General features: G+C 45.0%; 1 protein-coding gene across 1 annotated transcript in view; it reads left to right on the forward strand.

The window, feature by feature from the left end:
* LOC144493944 (dynein axonemal heavy chain 8-like) overlaps positions 1–19251 on the forward strand; it is a 1661706-nt gene that overhangs the window by 483275 nt on the left and 1159180 nt on the right. The window contains exon 21 of the mRNA XM_078213521.1: positions 18990–19125. Within this exon, the coding sequence (XP_078069647.1) occupies positions 18990–19125 (136 nt within the window). The remainder of the gene's footprint in view (positions 1–18989; positions 19126–19251) is intronic.

A 19251-nucleotide genomic window follows, 5' to 3' on the forward strand; every position in this document is an offset into this window, starting at 1 on the left:
AAAGGGTTGTCAGGGGAAAAAAATCGGACCTCTTTGACAAAAGTGGGGAATTATGCTCAGAGCCCAAAGAAGTAGGGGAGATCCTAAATGAATACTTTTTGTCGGTATTCACAAAGGAGGGGGATGTGTTGACTGGGAGTGTCTCGGAGGGGAGTGTTGACCTGTTAGAGAAAATCTCCATTACAAGGTAGGAAGTGTTAAGTTTTTTAGGGAATATAAAGACTGACAAATCCCCAGGGCCTCATTGGAATCTATCCCAGGCTGCTCAGGGAGACGAGAGATGAAATCGCTGGGCCCCTGACGCAAATCTTTGTCTCGTCACTGGACACAGGTGAGGTCCCAGAGGATTGGAGGATAGCTAATGTGGTCCCGTTTTTTAAGAAGGGTAGGAAGGATAACCCGGGAAATTATAGGCCAGTGAGCTTGACGTCCGTGGTAGGGAAGTTGTTGAAGAGGATTCTTAGAGATAGGATGTATGCGCATTTAGAAAGGAATAAACTCATTAACGATAGTCAGCGTGGTTTTGAGAGAGGGAGGTCATGCCTCACTAACCTGGTGGAGTTTTTTGAAGAAGTGACTAGAATGGTTGACGAGGGAAGGGCAGTGGATGTTGTCTATATGGACTTTAGTAAAGCGTTTGACAAAGTCCCTCATGGTAGGTTGGTGCAAAAGGTTGGATCTCATGGGATAAAGGGGGAGGTGGCTAGATGGGTGGAGAACTGGCTTGGTCACAGAAGACAGAGGGTGGTAGTGGAAGGGTCTTTTTCCAGCTGGATGCCTGTGACTAGTGGTGTTCCGCAGGGCTCTGTATTGGCACCTCTGCTGTTTGTGATTTATATAAACAATCTGGAAGAAGGTGTAACTGGGGTGATCAGTAAGTTTGCGGACGACAGGAAAATGGCTGGACTTGCAGATAGTGAGGAACATTGTCAGAAGCTACAGAAGGATATAGATAGGCTGGAAATTTGGGCAAAGAAATGGCAGATGGAGTTCAATCCAGATAAATGCGAAGTGATGCATTTTGGTAGAACTAACGTAGAGGGGAGCTATACGATAAATGGCAGAACCATAAAGGGTGTAGATACGCAGAGGGACCTGGGTGTGCAAGTCCACAGATCCTTGAAGGTGACGTCACAGGTGGAGAGGGTAGTGAAGGCAGCATATGGCATGCTTGCCTTTATAGGACGGGGCATAGAGTATAAAAGTTGGGGTCTGATGTTGCGGTTGTATAGAACGTTGGTTCGGCCGCATTTGGAATACTGCACCCAGTTCTGGTCACCACACTACCAGAAGGACGTGGAGGCTTTAGAGAGAGTGCAGAGGAGGTTTACCAGGATGTTGCCTGGTATGGAGGGGCTGAGTTATGAGGAGAGATTGGGTAAACTGGGGTTGTTCTCCCTGGAAAGACAGAGGATGAGGGGTGACCTAATAGAGGTGTATAAAATTATGAAAGGCATAGATAGGGTGAACGGTGGGAAGCTTTTTCCCAGGTCGGTGGTGACATTCACGAGGGGTCATAGGTTCAAGGTGGGGGGGGGGGGGGGGGGGGAGAGGATGTATTTTATACAGAGGGTGGTGGGGGCCTGGAATGCGCTGCCGGGCAAGGTGGTGGAGGCAGACACACTGGGAACGTTTAAGACTTATCTAGATAGCCACATGAACAGAGTGGGAATGGAGGGATACAAAAGAATGGTCTAGTTTGGACCAGGGAGCGGCGTGGGCTTGGAGGGCCGAAGGGCCTGTTCCTGTGCTGTATTGTTCTTTGGGAGTGACTTGATGGATGAGGAGCCAAGGGTAGGGTGCTTCAATATACTGGGTCATGTTGATATCAAAAATGAGGTGGTATTGGGCATCTTAAAAAGCATTACAGTAGATAAGTCCCCAGGGCCTGATGAGATCTACGCCAGAATACTGAAGGCAGCAAGGGAGGAAATTGCTGGGGCCTTGACAGAAATCTTTGCATCCTCATTGGCTCCAGAGGACTGGAGGATAGCCAATGTTGTTCCATTGTATAAGGAAAGCAGGGATAATCCAGGGAATAATAGGCTGGTGAGCCTTATGTCAGTGGTAGGGAAATTATTGGAAAAGAATCTTAGGGACAGGATTTACTCACATTTGGAAACAAATGGACTTATTAGTGATAGACAGCAAGGTTTTGTGAAGGGGAGGTTATGCCTCATTAACTTGATTGAGTTTTTGGAGGAAGTGACAAAGATGATAGATGAGGGAAAGGCAGCGGATGTTGTATACATGGACTTCAGTCAAGCCTTTGACAAGGTACCTCATAGGAGACTGGCGGTCTCATATGGGATCAGAAGACAGCTGGGAAGCTGGATACAGAACTGGCTTGGCCATAGTAAACAGTGGGTAGCAGTCGAGGGTTTTTCTTTCTGAATGGAAGGCCATGACTTGCGGTGTTCCATAGGGATCAGTTCTGGGACCTTTGTTGTTCGTAGTATATCTAAATGATTTGGAGGAAAATGTAGCACGTCTGATTAGTAAGTTCACAGATGACAAAAATTGGTGGAGTTACAGATAGTGAAGAGGATTGTCAGAGGATACAGCATGATATAGACCGGTTGGAGACTTTGGCGGAGAAATGGCAAATGGAACCTAATCTGGACAAGTGTGAGATAATGCATTTTGGAAGGTCCAATGCATGTAGGAATTACACAGTAAATGGGAGAACCCTTAGGAGTATTGACAGGCAGATAGATCTGGTCGTACATGTCCACCAATCACTGAAAGTGGCAACAGGTGGATAAGGTAGTCAATGAAGCATACGGCATGCTTGCCTTCATCGGTCACGGCATGGCGTATAAAAATTAGCAGGTCATGCTACAGCTGTACAGAACCTTAGTTAGGCCTCATTTAGAATATTGTGTAAAATTCTGGTTGCCAAACTACCAGAAGGATGTGGATGCTGTGGGGAGGGTACAGAAAAGGTTTACCAGGATGTTGCCTGGTCTGGAAGGTATTAGTTATGAGGAGAGGTTGGATAAACTCTGTTTGTTCTCACTGGAATGACGGACATTGAGGGGTGACCTGATAGAGGCCTACTAAGATTATGAGTGGCATGGACAGAGTAGATAGTCAGATGCTCTTTCCTAGGGTAGAAAAATCAACTACCAGGGGACATAGGTTTAAGATGCATGGGGAAAAGTTGCGAGGAGATGTGCGAGGCAAGTTTTTTTTTTACACAGAGGGTGGTGAATGCCTGAAATGCGCTGCCTGGGGAGGTGGTGGGAGCAGGTACGATTGCAGCATTTAAGGGGAAACGAGACGAATACATGAATAGGATGGGAATGGAAGGATACAGACTCCCCAAATGCATACGGTTTTAGTTCAGGCAGGCATCATGATTGGTGCAGGCTTGGGGGGCTGGAGGGCCTGTTCCTGTGCTGTACCTTTCTTTGTTCTTTGCTATTGAATCTTCTCATGACACAATATCCTGTCTAGGATGACCTGCTGTGTGGTTGTTTCCTTGACATATTAGTTGAGAAAATGATTCCTTGTACATTCCAAGAAATGCTCCTCCAGTTTGATTAGGCTCCTCGAGCCTAATCAAATGCAAATTGAAGTCACCCATATTAACTTCTTTATCTTTACTGCACGCATCTGTAATTTCCTGCTTGATACCATTTCCAACCTCACTACTACTGTTTGGCGATCTCGGAGCGGCTGCAGGGCATTCTCATACACAGGGTACACAACTCCCACTATTGTTTTTTGTCCTTTGGTGTTCTGCAGCTCCAACTATACAGATTCAACATCGTCCGACTAATGTCTTTACTTACTATTGCATTAATCTCCTCTTTATCCAGAAAAGCTCCCCCCCCCCCACACCTCCTTTCCATCTATCTTTCCTGAATATTGAATACCCCTGGATGCTGTGTTGCCATCCCTGGTCACCCTGGAGTCAGGTCTCTGTGATCCCAAATGCAGACATATCTGTTCATGACTATGCAGTTAATTCATCCACCTTATTACAAACATTCTTTGCATTGAGACACAGCCTTCAGGCTTGCTTTTTTGGCATTTAGTGCCCTCTTAGAATAGAATGATGTAATGTGGCCCTTTTTGATTTTTGTCTTTGGCTTCTCTACCTTCCACTTTTATTTCTGTCCCCACTTTACTTCCCTCTGACTTCCTGCATTGGTTCCCTCCCCCTGCCATATTAGTTTAAACCCTCCCCAACAGCACTAGCAAACACTCCCCCCAAAGACCTTTGTTCCAGTCCTGCCCGGGTGCAGACTGTCCTATTTGTACAGGTCCCAGCTCCCCCAGAACCGGTTCCAATGTCCCAGGAATTTGAATCCCTTCCTCTTACACCATCTCTCAAGCCACATATTCATCTTCATTCATACTCTGACTGGCACATGTAGCAATCCTAAGATTTGAGGTCCTACTTTTTACTTTAACTTCTAACTCTCTAAATTCAGCTTGTAGGACCTCATCCTTTTTTAACTTATATCATTGTTGCCTATATGCACCACGACAGCTAGCTGTTCACCCTCCCCTTTCAGAATGCCCTGCAGCCACTGCAAGGCATACTTGACCTTTGCACCAGGGAGGCGATATACCATTCTGAAGTCTTGTTTGCTTCCGCAGAAATGCCTATCTTTCCCCTTACAATTGAATCCCCTATCACTATAGCTCTGCCACTCTTTTCCCTGCCCTCCTTGGCAGCAGAGCCAGCACAGTGCTATGAACCTGGCGGCTTCGACTTACTCTGGTGAGCCATCTCCCCCAACAGTATCCAAAATGGTATATCTGTTTTGGAGGGAGATGACTGCAGGGGACCCTTGCACTGCCTTCCTACTCTTCCTCTGTCTGGTGGTCACCCATTCCCTATCTCCTTCAGTAATTTTTAATCTGCGGTGTGACCAACTCACTGAACATGCTGTCAATAAATTCCTCAACATCATGGATGCTCCAAAGTGAATCCATCCACAGCTCCAGAGCCATCAAGTGGTCTAACAAGAGCTGCAGCTGGACACACTTTTTAAAGTTAATTTATTTATTAGTGTCACAAGTAGGCTTCCTGCAATGAAGTTACTGTGAAAATCCCAGAGTCGCCACACTCTGGCACCTGTTTGAGTACACTGCTGAAGAATTTAGTATGACCAATGAACCTAACCAGCACTTCTTTTGAACCATGGGAGGAAACTGGAGTACCCGAAAGAAACCCATGCAGACATGGGGAGAACGTGCAGATTCTACAGAGAGTGACCCAATTCAGGAATTGAACCCTGGTCCCTGATGCTGTGAGGCAGTCATGCCTCTGCCCATTGAAGTGGTGGAGTGGTGGAGGCTACCTCGTTGAATATGTTTAAATCACAGGTAGATAGTTTTCTGATCGATAAGGGAATTAGGGGATATGGGGAGCAGACGGATAAGTGGAACTGATTCGCTTCAGATCAGCCATGATCTTGTTGAATGGCGGGGCAGGCTCGAAGGGCCAGATGGCCTACTCCTGCTCCTATTTCTTATGTTCTTATGTAACCCTATGCTACACATGGAGGAGCATGTGAAGGAGCCAGGGACACCAGAAGAGTCCCTGAATTCCCACATCGCACAAGAGAAGCATGACACGGGTCTGGGATCTCCTGCCATGACTTAACCCTTAAGTTAACTTACAACAAAAACTATAATTCCAAAGAGAAAGAAAGAAAAGAAGAAAAGAAAAACTGCTTACCAGTCACCAGCTGATCACTTACCTGCTGTCTGTGACATCACAGTTTGTTTCTTTCTATCTCTCACTTGTCCTGGAATCTCCCTCAGATCCACCTCTCCACTCAGAATACTATAATGCAGAAGGGGCCCTTTGGTCCATCGATTTGATTTATTATTGTCACATGTAATAACAGTGAAAAATACTGTTTCTTGCACACTATACAGACAAAGCACACCATTCATAGAGAAGGAAACAAGAATGCAGAATGTAGTGTTACAGTCATAGCTAGGGTATAAAGAAAGATCAACTGAATGCAAGGCAAGTCCATTCAAAAGTCTGACAGCAGCAGAGTCTGCACTGATGCATGAAAGGTCCTGACCTGCCCACCTAATCACACTTGCCAGCATTTGGCCCATAGGCTTGAATGTTAAGATATGCCAAGTACTCATCCAGGTACTTGTTAAAGGATATGAGGCATCCCACCTCCACTACCCTCTCAGGCAGTGCATTCTAGACCATCACCACCCTCTGGGTAAAGATGATTTTCCAAAAAACATCCCTAAACCTCCCACCCCTCACTTTTAACTTGTGTCCCCTCATAACTGACACTTCAACTAAGGGGAACAGATGTTCTCTATCCACCTTGTCCATGCCCTTCATAAACCTTGAACACCTCAATCAGGTTGCCCCTCAGATTTCTCTACTCCAGAGAAAACAACCCAAACCTATCCAACCTCTCTTTATAACTTAAGTATTCCATCCCAGGCAACATCCTGGTGAATCCCCTCTGCATCTCTTCCAGTGTGATCACATCCTTCCTATAATGTGGTGACTAGAACTGCACACAGTACTCCAGCTGTGGCCCCACCAAAATTTTATATAACTCCATCATGACCTCTCTGCATTTGTAATCTATATCTCGATTGATAAAGGCAAGTGTCCCATATGTCTTTTTCACCACCCTATTAACCTGCCTTTCCAACTTGACTCTTCCAGAAGATGCACATCTCTTTTCCCTCAGCACCATATTCCCTCTCAGCTCCAAATTTCCAATACCCTTACACTGGCTGAATCTCACTTAGGCTGTAGTCTCTCTCCCACTGGCTTGCACAAACTCACTGGTCATGTACTTTCTAAAACTTTCTTATATACAGCTGAGGTGAACTGAGATGACTCACACAGCAATTTAAAATTCCTAAGTGTTCACACCTATTGAGGCCCTAATCAGGTTTCAGTTGATTGACAGACGACTGCCACTTAACTAACTGGGTCAGTTGCTTATTGACCTTTGAACGAGACTACTGAATTTAAAAGGAACAAAGAGAAACACTTATCAATAGTTACCCACTCAGCTTCAAATTTCCGATCCCCTCACTTTGGCAGAGTAGAATAGATAAGGGAGAATCAGTGAATGTGATTTATTTGGATTTTCAGAGAGCTTTTGATAATGTCCCAGATAAGTGCACCGCTGGGCACCGCAGGGCTGGGGTGTATTATCGACCCCGATAATCACCTTTTGGTTTGATGTTTTAAGTTTCCTTTCGACTTTGTTTTTGGTTCAGGCTGTTCCCCCTTTCTTTCAGGGAGCTGCCCCTTTTAATTTGTCCCTAAGTTAATTTGAGTTCGCTTACTTGGTTGGTGTTGAAAGAATTCCCAGATAAGTGCAAAATTAAAGCACATAGGATTGGGGCTAATATATTGGCATGGATTGAGAGTTGGTTCATAGACAGAGTAGGTATAAATGGGTCTTTTTCAAAGTAACAGGCAGTGCCTAGTGAGGTCCCAAAGGAATCAATGCTTGGGCCCCAGCCAGTCACACATCAATGATTTGGATGACGGAACCAAATATAATATTTACACATTTGCTGATTGCACAAAATTTGATGGGAATGTAAATAGTGAGGAAGATGTGAAGAGGCTTGAAGGTAATTTAGGCAAGTCGAATGAATGGGCAAATACATGGAAGATACAGTACAACTTGGATAAATGTGAAGTTATCCACTTTAGATGGAGAAACAGAATGGCAGAGTATTGCTTAAATTGTGACAGATTCGGAAACGTTGGCATGCAAAGGGACCTGGGTGTGCCTGTACATCAGTGACTGAAAGCAAACATGTAGATTTCAGCAAGCAGTTAGGAAGGCAAATGGTATTGATGGCCTTTATTGCAAGAGGACTTGAGTACAGGAGCAAGAATGCCTTGTTGCAGTCATATGAAGCCTTGGTGAGACCACACCTGCATTATTGTGTGCAGTTTTGGTTTCCTTATCAAAGATATAATAAATATGCCACAGAAGAAGTGCACTGAATGTTTACCAGACTGATTCTTGGGATGGCAGGATTGTTGTACAAGGAGAGGTTAGGTTTACTAGGGCTGTATTTGCTGGAATTTTGAAAAATGGGAGGGGATCTAATTGAAAAATGTAAAATTCTGACAGGGCTGGACACACTGGATGCAGTGATGTTGTTTCCTCTGGCTGGGGTGTCCAGAACAAGGGGTGATAGTCTCATGATACAGGGTAGGCCATTTAGAGTTGAGAGGAAGAGGATCTTCTTTACTCAGAATGTGGTGAACATGTGGAATCTTTTGCCACAGAAGGTGGTGGAGGCCAAGTCACGGAATCTTTTTCAAAAGAAAATAGATTTCTAAGTGGCAAGGAGCACAGGGAGTGTGGCATTGACATAGAGAATCAGCCGTGATCATATTGAATGGCAAGACAGACTGAAAGGGCCAAATGGCCTATTCCTGTCCCTATTTTCTATATTTTGATGTCATACCAACTTTAGTAATAGTTTCCAACATTTTCCTTATGACAAATGTTAAGCTAACTGCCCTGTAGTTACCTACTTTGTCTGCATCCCATTTTGTACAAAGGAATTGCATTTGCCATTTTCCAGTGCAATGCTGGGAGAAGCCAATCTCCCTCTCCTCACAAGAGTAATCCTATCCTCCCCAGCCAGCCTGGCGACATCCACCTCAAACTGGGTGAGAGGTGAGGCTGGTGTGCTTCTTGGAGTCATTCCTGGTTAGAGTCATAGAGTCATAGAGGTTCACAGCATGGAAACAGGCCCTTTGGCCCAACTTGTCCATGCCGCCCTTTTTTTAATGACTAAGCCAGTCCCAATTGCCCGTGTTTGGCCCATATCTCTCGATAGCCATCTTACTCATGTAACTGTCTAAATAAGAACATAAGAACATAAGAAATAGGAGCAGGAGTAGGCCATCTAGCCCCTCAAGCCTGCCCCGCCATTCAACAAGATCATGGCTGATCTGAAGCGAATCAGTTCCACTTACCCGCCTGCTCCCCATATCCCTTAATTCCCTTATCGATCAGAAATCTATCTATCCGTGATTTAAACATATTCAACGAGGTAGCCTCCACCACTTCAATGGGCAGAGAATTCCATTGATTCACTACCCTCTGAGAGAAGAAGTTCCCCCTCAACTCTGTTCTGAACCGGCCCCCACTTATTTTGAGGCTGTGCCCTCTAGTTCTGGTTTCCCTTCTAAGTGGAAAGAATCTCTCCACCTCTACGCTATCCAGCCCCTTCATTATCTTATATGTCTCTATAAGATCACCCCTCAGCCTTCTAAACTCCAACGAGTACAGACCCAATCTGATCAATCTCTCCTCATAAGCTACACCCCTCATCTCCGGTATCAACCTGGTGAACCTTCTCTGCACTCCCTCCAAGGCCAATATATCCTTTCGCAAATAAGGGGACCAAAACTTCACACAGTACTCCAGTTGCGGCCTCACCAGTGTCTTGTATAGTTGCAGCAAGACCTCCCTGCTTTTATATTCTATCCCCCTCGCCATAAAGGCCAACATTCCATTCGCCTTCTTGCACCTGCAGACTGAGTTTTTGCGATTCGTGCACAAGGACCCCCAGGTCCCTCTGCACAGTGGCATGATGTAATTTTTCCCCATTTAAATAATATTCCAATTTACTATTATTTCTTCCAAAGTGGATAACCTCACATTTGCCAACGTTATATTCCATCTGCCAGATCCTCGCCCACTCGCTCAGCCTATCCAAATCTCTCTGCAGACTTTCCGCTTTCCCACTCATCTTCATGTCATCTGTTTATAATGCTGTTTAAAAGATAAATTTGTACCCACCTCTACTACTACCTCTTACAACTTGTTCCAGACACTCATCACTCTCTATGTGAAAAAAATGCCTCTTTTGTATCTCTCCCCTCTCACCTTAAACCGATATCCTCTACTGTTATACTCCCCTACCTTTGGGAAAAGAAATTGACTATCTAGCTGATCTATGCCCCTCATTATTTTATAGACCTCTATAAAATCACCCATAAGCCTCCTACGCTCCAGAGAAAAAAGTCCCAGCCTATTCAACCTCTCCTTATGACTCAAACCATCAAGTCCCAGTAGCATCCTAGTAAATCTTTTCTGTACTCTTTCTAGTTTAATAATATCCTTCCTATAATAGGGTGACCAGAACTGTACACAGGATTCCAAGTGTGGCTTTACCAATGTCTTGTGCAACTTTAACAAGACGTCTCAATTCAATGTTCTGACCAATGAAACTAAACATGCTGAATGCCTTCTTCACCACCCTGTCCACCTGTGACTCCACTTTCAATGAGCTATGAACATGTACCCCGAGATCTCTTTGTTCTATAACTCTCCCCAACATTAACTGAGTAAATCCTGCCCTGGTTCGATCTACCAAAATGTATCACCTCGCATTTATCTAAATTAAACTCCATCTGTCATTCGTCAGCCCACTGGCCCAATTGATCAAGATCCCATTGCAATCCGAGATAACCTTCTTCACTGTCCACTCTGCCACCAATCTTGGTGTCATCTGCAAACTTACTAACCATGCCTCCTATATTCTCATCCAAATCATTAATATAAATGACAAATAACAGTGGACCCAACACCGATCCCTGAGGCACACCACTCGTCATAGACCTCCAGTTTGAAAACCATCCCTCTAAAACCACCCTCTGTCTTCTGTCATCAAGGCAATTTTGTATCCATTTGGCTACCTCACCCTGGATCCCGTGAGATTTAATCTCATGCAACAACCTACCATGCGGTACCTTGTCAAAGGCCTTGCTAAAGTCCATATAGACAGCCTCAATTGCACTGCTCTGATTTCTTGGTTACCCCTTCAAAAAACTCAGTCAAATTTGTGAGACATGATTTTCCACTCACAAAGCCATGCTGACTGTCTCTAATCAGTCCTCTCGTCTCTAAATGCCTCTATATCCTGTCTCTCAGAATACCTTCTAACAACTTACCCACTATCCCTGTAGTGCCCAGGCTTTTCCCTGCTGCCCTTTTTAAACAAAGGCACAACACTTGCCACCTTCCAATCTCCAGGCACCTCACCTGTGCTGTCGATGATTCAAATATCTCTGCTGGGGGACCCGCAATTTCCTTCTTAGCCTCCCACAATGTCCTGGGATGCACTTCATCAGGTCCCGGGGATTTATCTACCTTGATGCACTTTAAGACATCCAGCACCTCCTCCTCTGTTATATGTACACTCCTCAAGACACCACTATTCATTTCCCCAAGTTCCCTAGCATCCATGCCTTTCTTAACAGCAAATACTGATGAGAAATATTCATTTAAGATCTCACCCATCTTTTGTGGATCCACACATAGATGACCTTATTGATCCTTAAGAGGCCCTACTCGCTCCCTAGTTACTCTTTTGCCCTTCATATATTTGTAGAATTTCTTTGGATTCTCCGTTGCCTTATCTGCCAAAGCAATCTTGTGTCCTCTTTTTGCCCTCCTGATTTCTCTCTTTACTCTACTCCTACACCCCCTATTCTCTTCAAGGGATCCACTTGATCCCAGCTGCCGATGCATGTCATGTCTTGACCAGGGCTTCAATATCCTCAGGCATCGAGAGTTCCCTACTTCTACCAGCCTTCACCTTCACTCGAAGAGGAATGTGCTTACCCTGAACCCTGGTTAACACTTTTGAAAGTCTCCCACTTACCGGACGTCCCTTTGCCTGCCAATAGACTCCCCCAATTAACTTTTGAAAGGTCCTGTCTGATACCATCAAAATTGGCCTTGTCCCAATTTAGAATTTTAACTTTTGGACCAGACCTATCGTTCTCCATAGCTATCTTAAAACTAATGGAATTATGGTCACTGGTCCCAAGTGATCCTTCACTAATACTTCTGTTACCTACCCTTCCTTATTTCCCAAGAGGAGGTCAAGTTTTGCTCCCTCTCTAGTCGGACCATCCACATACTGAATGAGAAATTCCTCCTGAATACATTCAACAAATTTCTCTCCACCCAAGCCTGTAATACTATGGGTTTCCCAGTCAATGTTGGGAAAGATAAAATCCCCTACTATTACCGTCATATTTTTCTTGGAGCTATCTGTAATCTCTTTACATATTTGCTCCTCAATTTCCCGCTGACTATTTGGGGGTCTATAGTACAAGCCTATCAAAATGATTTCCCCCTTCTTATTTCTCAGTTCTACCCATATAAGTTTATTTATTAGTCACAAGTAGGCTTATCTTTAAAACTGCAATGAAGTTACTGCGAAAATCCCTTAGTCGCCACACTCAGCCGCTGTTTGGGTACACTGAGGGAGAACATGCAGACTCCACACAGACAGTGACCCAAGCTGGGAATTGAACCCAGGTCCCTGGTGCTGTGAGGCAGCAGTGCTAACCACTGTGCCACCATGCCGCCCCAAAGTGAATGGCCTCCTCCTGGTGTGAAGTCGCTGGTTTCTCTGAAGGCACATTAATTGAATAAATCGCTTCCCACATACGGAACAGATGATTGGTCTCTCCCCGATGTGTCCGCGTCGATTAATTTCCAGCTCAGAAGGGGATCTGAATCCCTTCCCACATTCCCCACATTTCCATGGTTTCTTCCTGGTGCGAATGGCGCTTTTTGCTTCCATTTTCAAAGGCCAATGATTTTCAAGTCCTGATGAATTGAGTGACTCTGGCAGATTTTGATGTGATGGTTGGTTTGACTTTCCTGCCTGCGAACTTTTCCAATACCCTACACCACTGCATATGCTCCGTAGTGTGTCCATCTGTTGCTCCAACCGAATAGTACGGTCTGTGAGGAGCTGCAGCTGGACACACTTCCTGCAGACAAAATTGTCAGGGAGACTAGATTGCTCCCTGATTTCCCACATCTGGCAGGAGGAACATACCACTGCCGTACTGCCCTTATACAGGTAAAAGGATAACAGAATCTCAACTCACCTTTCCCTTGTTTGTGGTCCTCATCGTGACTTTTGTTTGGAGGAATTAGGGAGGGGAACACTGAAGCACTGTTTGGGGTTTAACTATCCCTTTACAACAGCTCCTCCACAATCAGCATCACCACTCTGCTAGATACTTGCCTTCACTTGAACACAGAGGGTGTCTTCCGGACATTCACCTTCTGGTAGCAGTGACTGCACCTATGCAAATCACCCCCGCAACAGCCAAACAATGTCGCCCCTCTGCTGGCCTTCACTTGAACATGGAGGGTGTCTTCCGGCAGTCCACCTTCTGGTAGCAATGATTGCCCTTATGCAAATTGCCCGCTGCAACAAGCAATCAGCATAGCCACTCTGCTGCCCTCTGGTTATGATACATCCGTACTCTGCTGCACACCTTTGGAACAAGGAATTGAAATTTGGCATGGTGGCACAATGGTTAGCACTGCTGTCTCACAGTGCCAGGGACCTGGGTTCGATTCCCAGCTTGGGTCCTTGTCTGTGTGGGGTTTGCACATTCTCCCCGTGTCTGCTTGGGTTTTCTCCGGGTGCTTTGGTTTCCTCCCACAGTCCAAAGATGTGCGGGTTAGGTGGATTGGCTATGCTAAATGGCCCCTTAGTGTCAAGGGGACTAGCTAGGGTAAATGCACCAGGTTATAGAACATAGAAGATAGAAAGCCACAGCACAAACAGGCCCTTCGGCCCACAAGTTGCGCTGATCATATCCCTACCTCTAGGCCTATCTATAGCCCTCAATCCCATTAAATCCCATGTACTCATCCAGAAGTCTCTTAAAAGACCCCAACGAGTTTGCCTCCACCACCACCGACGTCAGCCGATTCCACTCACCCACCACCCTCTGAGTGAAAAACTTACCCCTGACATCTCCTCTGTACCTACCCCCCAGCACCTTAAACCTGTGTCCTCTCGTAGCAACCATTTCAGCCCTTGGAAATAGCCTCTGAGAGTCTACCCTATCCAGACCTCTCAACATCTTGTAAACCTCTATCAGGTCACCTCTCATCCTTCGTCTCTCCAGGGAGAAGAGACCAAGCTCCCTCAACCTATCCTCATAAGGCATGCCCCCCAATCCAGGCAACATCCTTGTAAATCTCCTCTGCACCCTTTCAATGGCTTCAACATCTTTCCTGTAATGAGGTGACCAGAACTGCGCGCAGTACTCCAAGTGGGGTCTAACCAGGGTCCTATAAAGCTGCAGCATTATCTCCCGACTCCTAAACTCAATCCCTCGATTAATGAAGGCTAGTACGCCGTACGCCTTCTTGACCGCATCCTCCACCTGCGAGGCCGATTTAAGAGTCCTATGGACCCGGACCCCAAGGTCCTTCTGATCCTCTACACTGCTAAGAATGGTACCCTTCATATTATACTGCTGCTTCATCCCATTGGATCTGCCAAAATGGATCACTACACACTTATCCGGGTTGAAGTCCATCTGCCACTTCTCCGCCCAGTCTTGCATTCTATCTATGTCTCGCTGCAACTTCTTATAAAATTAGAAACTTGGAAGATAGGAGCAGGAGGAGGCCATTTGGCCCTTCGAGCCTGCTCTGCCATTCATCATGATCATGGCTGATCGTCCAACTCAATCGACTAATCCTGCTTTCTCCCCATAACCTTTGATCCTCTTCGCCAAGTGCTATACCTAGCCATCTCTTGAATACATTCAATGTTTTTTTATAGAATCCCTACATTACAGAAGGAGGCCATTTGGCCCATCGAGTCTGTTTTGACCACAATCCAACCCAGACCCTATTCCTGCAACCCCTTGCATTTACCCTGCTAATCCCCTTGACACGAGGGTCAATTTAGCATGGCCAATCAACCTAACCCGCACATCTTTAGAGTGTGGGAGGAAACTGGAGCACCCGGAGGAAACCCACACAGACACGGGAAGAATGTGCAAACTCCACACAGACAGTGACCCAAGCTGGAAATCTGGGTCCCTGGCACTGTGAGGCAGCATGGTTAACCATTGTGCCACCGTGCCACCTCGTAGTTTTAGCATCAACTACTTCCTGCGGTAATGAATTCCACAGGCTCACCACTCTTTGGATGAAGAAATGTCTCCTCATCTCCGTCCTAAATGGTCTATCCTGAATCTTCAGACTGTGACCCCTGGTCTGGACTCTCCCACCATCGGGAACATCCTCCCTGCATCTATCCTATCTAGACCTGTTAGAATTTTATAAGTCTCTATGAGATCCCCCCTCATTCATCTGAACTCCAGCAAAAGCAATCCTAACCTAGTCAATCTCTCCTCAAACATCAGGACTTCCATCCCTGGACTCAACCTGGTAAACTTTCACTGCACTCCCTCGAGAGCAAGAACATCCTTCCTCAGAAAAGGAGACCAAAACTGCACACAATATTCGAGGTGTGGCCAGGGCCTGGGTGGAATTATGGTCAGTACAAACTCAATGGGCCAAATGGCCTCCTTCTGCACTGTATGATGCTATGATTCATGAAAGCATCATGGTGGAAGCAGGGTGCAGCCTTATCTGTGGGTCTCCTGGAGCGAGTGAACTGTGTGATTGCATGGTGGTCAAATATGGTGCTTGGACATTCAACCTCATCAGAAAACCAGGGGGGTGGGGGAAATGAATCAGTTCTTGGCTGACTAGGTGATTTGGAGAGTGTAGAGTAGAGTAGCAAGGTAAGGCTTGAACCTGGGTCAGTGAACTAAAAAAGGTTTGTTAACTGAACAACTATATATGTTGCAGGGCAAGGAAAAAGGTCTAAACTCACAGGCCCAAAACTCCAGCAAGTTTGAGTGAGTCCCAACTCGGCTCATAGAATCATAGAATCCCTACAGTGCAGAAAGAAGCCATTCGGCCCATCGAGTCTGCACAATCCCACCCAGACCCTATTCCCGCAACTCCACATATTTACCCTGCTAATCCTCTGACACTCGGCCAATCAACCTATCCCCCACATCTTTCGATTGTGGGAGGAAACCCACGCAAACACGGGGAGAACGTGCAAACTCCACACAGACAGTTACCCAAGGCAGGAACTGAACCCGGGTCCCTGGCGTTGTGAGGCAGTAGTGCTAACCACTGTGCCACCATGCCGCCCCTGCACGGGGGCACGTCCCTGCAGTGCCACTGTAGACAAGAGGGAGTAATTGCACCCTGACAAGTTTATGTTACAGTTCCCATTATTACGATTGAGGACAGAATGCAAGTCTTTAAGATGGGGACCGAATTATCTTCTGATCTGATTTTCTGACCTTGCCCTACCCTTTCGGCTGACGACACTCTGTACACACTAACTCCAGAGTTTGATTAGTGTTGTGTGTTAAGATTCACAGGTTAGCTAAACAAGAAAGTTTCCCCAGGGAAAATCAGGATAGTTGAACTTGGATAGCTCCCAACTGGACTAGCGAGTCACATAACCCCTGCCGGGAAATGCCCCTAAAAGGGTTATTACATCACAAAGAGCTACTCAACTGTGCATAACTAATGAGCTTCCAAGCACAGAATTGTGAACAATTACTCGTCATTTTGACCAGCAGAACCCCACTGCCACGGCACTTAATTTTAAAAATAGAAAATTCAACTGTATTTTTCTTGCTATCTGTCTCTTGTACTTCTAGTTTTCCCTTCTTATCAATCTTTTAGCCTTTCTTTGCTGCTCTTTATATTCTGTCCAATCTTCTGATCATCCATTCTTGCACAATTATGTGCTTTTTCTTTGTTTGACAATATCTTTAACTTTTTTAGTTAACCACATACTGGATCCACCCATTGGAATTTTTCTTGCTTGTTGGAATGTATATATGTGAGTTTTCTGAAATATCTCTTGAAATGTCTGCCACTGCATCTCTATTGACCTAGTCCTTTACCTCATTTTCCATTCATTTTAGCGAGTTCTGCTTTTATGCCTTCAAAATTGTACTTATTTAAATTTAAAATACTCGTCTTGGACCCACTCTTCTCCCCTTCAAGCTGAACGAAATTGAATCATATTATGATCGCTTCTACCTAGGGGTGCCTTCACTATGAGGTTATCAATTACACCTATCACGTTGCACAATATTCTTAGACCTAATAGCCTGCTCTCCGGTCATCTCTAGAACATGCAATTCTGAGAAACTATCCTGGAAACATTTTACGAGCTCCTTATCTATGCTATCTTTGTCCATCAGACTTTTTCCAGTACATAGATTAAAATCCCCCATGATTATCGTTGTACCTTTCTGACAAGCTCCCATTATCTTTTCCTTTCTACTCTTTCTCATGCTTTCTCTTTGTGTTTGATTACTCTCCCCTCAAAGGTTTTTCCACTCGTTGAAATTTATTTATGCACTCTGCTTAAATTTAACAAACTCTATTAATCTTTTTATCCCTTCAGTCTGCATATAGTTTCCTATTGTGCACACTATTCCACCTCATGCCACCTGGTATTCCAACCAAAAGGGGAAGATGTTGAGAGTGGTCTCGTAATTATGTGGCTATAAAGAGATCACATGTTGAGAGCACGGGAGTTAGCCCCGGGAGCATGGAAGTGTTGAAATAGTGTTGAAATCTGAGGTCTCTATCTGCTTCAAGAAGATGACCATCATCCCGGTACCAGAGAAAAGCCAGACAGCGTGCCTCAATAACTATCGCCCGGTGACTCTGACATCCATCATTATGAAGTGCTTCAAAAGGTTAGTCATGGCATGAATTAATTCCGGCTTCCCAGATTGCCTGAATCCACTACAGTTTGCCTACCGCCACAGCAGGTCCACAGCAGATGCCATCTCCCTGGCCTTACACTCAACCCTGGAATACCTAGACAATAAAGGCACCTATGTCAGACTTCTATTTATTGAATATCGATCAGCCTTAAATACCATTATTCCAACAAAACTCATCTGTAAACTTTGTGGCCTGGCTCCTCTCTCTGTGACTGGATCCTGGACTTCTTAACCCACAGACCGCAATCAGTAAGGATAGGCAAAAGCACCTCCTCCATGATCATCCTCAACACTGGTGCCCCACAAGGCTGTGTCCTCAGCCCCTTACTATTCTCTTTATACACCTACGACTATGTGGCCAGATTCCGCCGACTCAATTTTCGAGTTTGCTGATGACACAACAGTCGTGCGTCGGATCTCAAACATTGACAAGACAGAATACAGGAAAGAGATAGAGAATCTGGTGAACTGATGCGATGACAATAATCTCTCCTTTAATGTCAACAAAAGGAAGGAGATAGTCATCGACTTCAGGAAGCATAATGGAGAACATGGCCCTGTCTACATCAAGGGGGACAAAGTGGAAATGGTCAAGAGCTTCAGGTTTCTAGGTGTCCAGATCACCAACAACCTGTCCTGGTCCCTCCACGCCGACACCATAGTTAAGAAAGCCCACCAACGCCTCTACCTTCTTAGGAGGTTAAGAAAATTTGGTGTGTCTGCTATGACTCTCCCCAACCTTTACAGATGCACCGTAGAAAACATTATTTCCTGTTGTATCACAGCTTGGTATGGCTCCTGCTCTGTCCAAGACTGCAAGAAACTACAAAGGGTCGTAAATGAAGCCCAGTCCATCACGCAAACCAGCCTCCCTTCTATTGGTTCTATCTACGCTTCCTGCTGCCTCGGAAAAGCCGCCAGCATAATCAAGGACTCCATTCACCCTGGACATACTCTCATCCACCTTCTTCCATTGGGAAAGAGATATAAAAGTCTGAGGACACGTACCAATCAACTGAAGAACAGCTTCTTCCCTGCTGCTGTCAGACGTTTGAATGTAGCTACTTTTATTCAGTTGATCTTTCTCTACACACTAGTTATGACTGTATCACCACATTCTGCACTCTCTCCTTTCCTTCTCTTTGTACGGTATGCTTTGTATTGCGCGCAAGAAACAATACTTTTCACTGTAGACTAATGTGACAATAATAAATCAAATCAAAGCTGCTCAGCTGGTGAATAAACTATCCTTGTAAATCCTTGTTGTCTGTGATTTGAAAACCCAACGCATTTATACTTACCTTTTGGGCATCTGACTTAATACCTCCATTTATGATTTATGTCATATTTTGTCATAATGTGTGTTCTACAGGCCTGCTGTGTGGAATGGGCGGACATTTTAGCTCCAAAATCTGGATATATTGAAAAAACTGTGGACAGATTAGTGGAAATATTTTTTGAAATCTCTGACACGATCAACAACACCTTAAAATCTGATGATGAACCAGGTAAAGACAATGCTTTTTCAAAGCTACTATTAACCAGTAGAGTATTCCAACATGAAGTGATTCAATTTAATTATTATTTAGTTTATGTCAACTGAGCATTTAATTTTAATTGTCTTGAAGAATTTT

The sequence above is a fragment of the Mustelus asterias genome, chromosome 5, assembly GCF_964213995.1.
Source record: "Mustelus asterias chromosome 5, sMusAst1.hap1.1, whole genome shotgun sequence".
NCBI classification, from domain to species: domain Eukaryota; kingdom Metazoa; phylum Chordata; class Chondrichthyes; order Carcharhiniformes; family Triakidae; genus Mustelus; species Mustelus asterias.